Consider the following 6,165-nt stretch of genomic DNA (forward strand, 5'->3'; position numbering starts at 1 on the left):
TGAGTTTTGTACTATGTACCCAGCATGCATTGCAGCATGAAGCTGTTCAGTTGATTGTCACCATTGTTGAGATTCATATGTGAATTGTTCATTTCTCTGTGTCCGACTCATTCTATAGGTTAATATTTTGTCTATATAGTGTGAGAGCACTTTTGAAAATTGAAATACTATACATTCTTTTTACTGGTTTACATCACTTCATGGCAATAGTCCCACCATATGGTCAAATTTTGAGCAAACATGTTTAGAGCACATTTAGGAAGAGTTAGTTTTAAAAACAAGAGCTTTTGTAGATGTGTGACCTACAGTAACTAGCTGGCAACAGTGTTGCCAATATATTACTGTAGAAATAGCGGGTAAGGGCTAACCATGTATAAACCGCCAGCGATTGACATCTACCTGATACTGCACTCATATTCATATAAAGAAGCCATGTTGACAAGTTTTTGTAAGTTATGGCAAAATCCACAAGATTGTAGTACCTTCATTGCCCTGTAAATGGCAATATTAATTATAAGATAGGTGGCATGCAAAATGTAATGTGTAATTGCATTAGTCATTACAAATGTAGTGGAGTAAAGAGTACATATACTTGTTCAAAAATGTAGTTAAGTAGAGAGTAAAAGTTGCTAATATCTTTAATACTCAGTACAACTACAAAGTAGCCAAAAAGATACTTAAGTAAAGTAACTAAGTACATTTACTCCAATACTTTACACCACTGAATAATAGTAATTAAGTGTTGTCAGCCTCACAAAATATAAGCGGTTTGAAGTGCGCATGACCAGTGGAGGTAACGTAGCTGTAGCCCTTCTAGCCACACCCACACACACTCGCGGACGCGAAGAGGAAATCGAAAGTGTAGCGCAGACTATTTCTTATTTTAATTTTCTGTTGTTAAAGAGACACTTGTCTATACAACATCGACAGTATGGCAATCGGAAATCCGAAACAACCAATACTAAATCCGGTAAGTTTTACGCTTTTCATTTAACGTTAGAGATAATTATTTACGTGGTCTGAAATTCATTATAATCCGTTGATTTACGTTTATTTACTCAGCATGTAATGCCCTTTAGGAGCGTTGCTGTAAAGTAGATGCTGTGACGTTAGAATGATTAGGAAGGTTAAACTGGCTTTAATTCTGCATGTAGGCGATTCCCTTTGCCACGACCATTCTGGATGGACTGCACTGCGGAACGATGGTTCTCATTCAAGGCAAAGTACCTAGTAAAACTGACCGGTGAGGAGAAACCCAAACTCAAATACTCTTTATTAATATTATAATTACCCCCTTTACGGCACTGAATGTCATTATGCATCAGTGATGTTTATATGCTGAAATGACCACATGAAAAGTAGAAAACATCGTCGCTATAGAATCAAGTGTTTACGTCATATTTGATTTTTGCGGATTAAAAGAGTGACGTAATTCTTGCTTTTAGATTCCAGGTTGACCTGACCTGTGGGAATAGCATAACGCCCAGGGCAGATGTGGCGTTTCACTTTAATCCTCGCTTCAAGAGCACCCCACACATCGTCTGTAACACCCTCAAACAGGAGTGCTGGGAAAAAGAGGAGCATCACTACCAGATGCCCTTCAAACACAATGAAGCCTTTGAGATCATCATTCTTGTAGAAGAAGATTTGTTCAAGGTTATAAACCAAGTTTGATTCAGCTACATTTACCGTTTGCTCACTATGGTTTCAACTTTTTTCAATGAAAGAATATTAGGCAAGCATCCAATGCTTTGGAGAGTTTTTGGAGTCCAAAATTCCACCATTAATGTAAATCTTATCTTAACCTGTACCTTTATTATGATCAAACTTTGTTTTAACTGCTCCCAGGTGGCGGTAAATGGCTCTCACCTGCTAGCATACAAGCACAGGTTGGAGCTCAAGAAGATTGACACACTGTCCATATCTGGAAAAGTTGAAATTCGCGCCATTGCATTTATTCCCGGTTCGGTGAGTATTTAACCATTTACCTTAATTTTTTGTGAGTAAAACACATTTCGCTGTGCTTGTCGTTTGTAAGCATAGTACTTGAGGTTGGTTTAATCAGTACAGTGTTAAATCATAAATAAACACACAGTGTTGCTGGTATTGCACTTTGTGATTTAAACTTGATGATGTCATCGTTTTTAGAGTGCCATCAAGTCACCAAATAAAGATGAGAAATCACAAACCACATCTCATGTAAGTTACAACAATCCCGTTTCATTTGTATAGTGTTTTTAGATCCTTTGTCTGGAATTTTTAAACTGCTCAAATACAAAACAAGTAAACCGTATATTAACTAAATATAATATTATGTTTCTTTAAAGTTTAAAGGTGTAGCTGAAACGGTTTTAATAATAACAGGTCCTCCTTTTTTGTCCAATAGAAAACCATCAAATCGGAGTCAGGTGACCTGGTAAGTACACGGAAGGCTGCCACATGAAATTTCTTTCACGTGCATGACTTCATCAAACTAGAAATTCTTCACCAAAATCAGGACATTGAAGCTTTCTGGTTGGGTAGGGCACAAATGCTGGAAATAAAATAAGATTTCCTATTCTTCCCAAACTTTCCTATTATTGTTGCTCGTACTTAGCACAGATACATTAGATTTAATCCTTAAATATTCAACATCAGCACGTCATTTTTCAGAATCACGCAGTGTGTTGATGGAATTATTTCAGCTCCAATGTTTTCCAATAAACTATGCGGCTTTTGTCACGCTACATTAAAGGGACAGTTCACCCAAAAATGAAAATTCTGTCAACATTTACTAACCCTCAAGTTGTTCCAAACCTGTATACATTTCTTTGTTCTGTTAAACACGAAGAAAGTTAGCAACTGAGATTTCTGGGGCATTAAAATGGTAGTCAAAGCTGCCCCAGAAGTGTTCGTTTTCCTCTTCTTCAAAATATTTTCGTTTGTGTTCAACAGAACAAATCAATGTGAAGAATTTTTCTACTGTGGTAGTCAATGGTGCCCCAGAATTGCAAACATTCTTCCAAATATCTTTGCGTTCAACCAAACAAAGAAATGTATACAGGTTTGGAACAACTTGAGGATGAGTAAATGATGACAGAATTTTCATTTCTGGGCGAACTGTCCCTTTAAATACGATGGTATGTTTTTCTCTCAAGAAGCTTCCTTTTAAGAGCCAATTTGACAAAGGACTGAGACCAGGAGATACAATTATTGTGAAGGGTCAGATCAGCAATTCTTCAAACAGGTACAGGAGGATAAACATCATAAATCCTGGTAGTCATAGTTGCTTTATCCAATAAGCTTGTGTCTACTCATATGTCTACGACTTTCTCTGTCGCTGAAGTTTTGCTGTAAACTTGCGAGTCGCTGACTCGGAGGACATCGCTTTGCACCTAAACCCTCGATTCAAGACCAAAGTGTTTGTCCGAAACTCTTTCCGGTCTGGGTGTTGGGGACCAGAAGAGTGCTCCCTCCCCGGCTTTCCCTTCATACCCGGACAATACTTTGAGGTATTAAACATGGCTGTAACTCAGGAAGAGCTTTTAATCAAAATCAAAGAATTTTGACTACAAATGAACAAGAAAATTGAGAACCTTTTAGGCCTTTAGATGTTAGGTATTGCATCACATTACAGTATCGAATGACATTTTATGTTGAATTTAAAGTCTAATAACTTGGTGTCTGATGTCTTCATCTAATGTTTATGGCAGATGATCGTCCGATGTGAGGCTCAGCAGTTTAAAGTGGCAGTAAACGGAGTCCATCAGCTGATTTACAAGCACCGTGAGAAGGATCTGTCGAGGGTGAACAAGCTCGAGATTCTGGGTGATCTAGAACTGGTGGTTGTCCAGATGTGGAATGAAGCTCCAGTCTGAGGACCAGATTCCAACCAATTACAGTGGTTCCGAAATTAAACCTATATTGCCTTAATCTAACTAACTGCACTAATCCAATGTATGCGTGGACTACAATGCTTGACCTGATGTTTGGTCTGGTTTTATTTTAGCTCACTGACGTGTGAACAGTAAAGATGCTTTACAGGTTTATCTAAATGATTCTGGGTGATCTAAAACAGGTGGATGTCAAGATGTGGTATGAAGCCCCAGTCCGAGGATTCCCGATTCCAACCAGTTACTGTACATTCAGTTGTCCAGAAGTTAAATCTATACTGCACTAATATAACTCACTGCACTAATTTAATGTATACATGTCATGTTTACTAAAATAATAGTTGACTTTGAGCTACCTCATTGCTTTTCAAAATCAGTGCTTAATATATGCGATAAAGATATAATAATTGTATGTGACATAGTGGCGCCATAATGGCCACAAAAAATGAACACATTAAACAGGCCAAATGAAAAAGGCAACAATCAAAAGACCTTCCAAATGAAAATTCTGTCATATTTGACTCCTGTTGTCATTTGAAACCAGTGTGATGTTCTTTCTTCTGCAAAACACAAAAGAAGATATTTTGAAAAATGTTGGCAACCAAAAACCGTTGGTCCCAACCGGACCAACTCTGTAAGGATGTGTGAATACACTGTATACAAAAGTCCAAGTTAACTGTGCGGTCACAGTATTTTTTCAAATTACGATATTTTAGAAAGATGTCTTTGAATGACATTCCTGTGCAATGGTCAGACAATATCTGGCAATAGTAAGCATTGGTGATATGCAAATGAGATATACCAGACGCCAAGTAAAGAGATGGCACAAGTTCATCTTTACCGACTTGCTTGAGTTGAATGTAGTAAAAATGGTCTATTCAGCGGTCTTATGGTTCAATATAATTGGTCTCTGCCTACATACAGCAATGTAATACACAGACATAACAAATCAAATGCTAATGTCTTTAGCCATTTGTTTACAGAATCCTCCCAGGCTAATTCCAGGCTTTCTGGAAATTGCAGATTGTGGTAAATCAGATCGTTTCATACTATTACGTTAGAAGCAGGGTTGTTAAACATACCCATTCTGAATCAACCGTGAATCAAGTACAAGTTACGTTTCCTCACTTGCCAAAGATGTGATTAAATCTTTACATCTAGCAAGCTAATGCCCTGAAACTGTATTTTTCATGTCTTGATGAATATGCTTATAAACAGTTTTTCCATCTATTTGACATTACTCGTTACACCTTTTATAGTAACTCTGGTGTCGATTAAGGTATCTTATAGTCATATTATATGAATATCAAATACATTTTTTCCAAACCAACTTATTAGAAAAAACTGTGCCGGTGCTTATTAGAAAAAAAAACTTTAAAGAAAACATGAAATATTGTTCCAATACTCTGCTATTGCTTTGGGCTGTTATTACTACTGTTAAGAACAATGTTATTAAGCAATTTACATCATTAAAATATTTTAAGACAATCTTTTATCTTCTGTTTGACAATGTATGCAAAATGTTCATACTTCATTTGGTTTATTAATCCTTGTGACAATGTAGTATCCTTATTTTTGTGAGATTTCTTAATCTAACATCAATGTAATGCCCACTAGAGAGCACTAAAAAGCTTATGGAAGTTGTTTATGTTAAAGGTATAGTTCACCCAAAAACTCAGCATCTTGTCATTTCAAACCTGTATGACTTTACATCTTCTGCAGAACAGAAAAGATATTGTGAAGAACGTTGGTAACCAAAAACCGTTGGTCACTATTCACTTCTATTGTATGGACACAACACCAGTGCAAGTCAATGGTGAACAACAGTTTTCTGATACCAACGTTCTTCAAAATATCTTCTGTCGTGTTTTGCAGAAGAAAGAACATCATACTGGTTTGAAATGTCAAGAAGTTATATATATTTGATTTTGGGTGAACTATCCCTTAAATGTTGGCGCATTATACTGTGCACAAAATGCAAATAGTATACACTAGTTAGTACACTATAGACGGTTTCATCGGACGCACATGCCGAAGTTAACTTCCGGTCTGTGTTTGTTGATCGGTCTGGCTAGCGTCTAATAATATAACTATTTAAGATTAAGGTTAATTTTTATAAATATTTTATTGTTTTATAACTTTGTTAAATCAACAATTTGTTAAATGGATCGCGTAACTTTGTCGCATTTAAGTTTAGCCAAGTAATGGTGCTTCTACTGGTAACCCAAAATAATACTGGCTAGACATGCTTTTAACTTGCTAGCTAATGTAATTATCTTATTTCTTATGCTTA

General features: G+C 36.5%; 1 protein-coding gene across 2 annotated transcripts; it reads left to right on the forward strand.

Moving 5' to 3' along the window:
- The first annotated feature begins 805 nt into the window (after positions 1-805).
- Positions 806-5,378, forward strand: lgals8a (galectin 8a). Of its 2 annotated transcripts, none has more exons than XM_057353411.1 (9): positions 806-970; positions 1,155-1,243; positions 1,446-1,656; positions 1,849-1,968; positions 2,149-2,199; positions 2,387-2,416; positions 3,138-3,226; positions 3,326-3,491; positions 3,693-5,378. In XM_057353411.1, the coding sequence occupies exons 1-9, from the start codon at positions 932-934 to the stop codon at positions 3,855-3,857; spliced, it is 960 nt and encodes a 319-aa protein (XP_057209394.1). In that variant the 5' UTR covers positions 806-931; the 3' UTR covers positions 3,858-5,378. The 2 variants fall into 2 exon arrangements, with proteins under 2 accessions (XP_057209394.1, XP_057209395.1); XM_057353412.1 differs by having other exon boundaries at positions 3,141-3,226.
- The last annotated feature ends 787 nt before the right edge of the window (positions 5,379-6,165 follow it).

Source organism: Triplophysa rosa, linkage group LG15 (assembly GCF_024868665.1).
Source record: "Triplophysa rosa linkage group LG15, Trosa_1v2, whole genome shotgun sequence".
In the NCBI taxonomy this organism is placed as follows: domain Eukaryota; kingdom Metazoa; phylum Chordata; class Actinopteri; order Cypriniformes; family Nemacheilidae; genus Triplophysa; species Triplophysa rosa.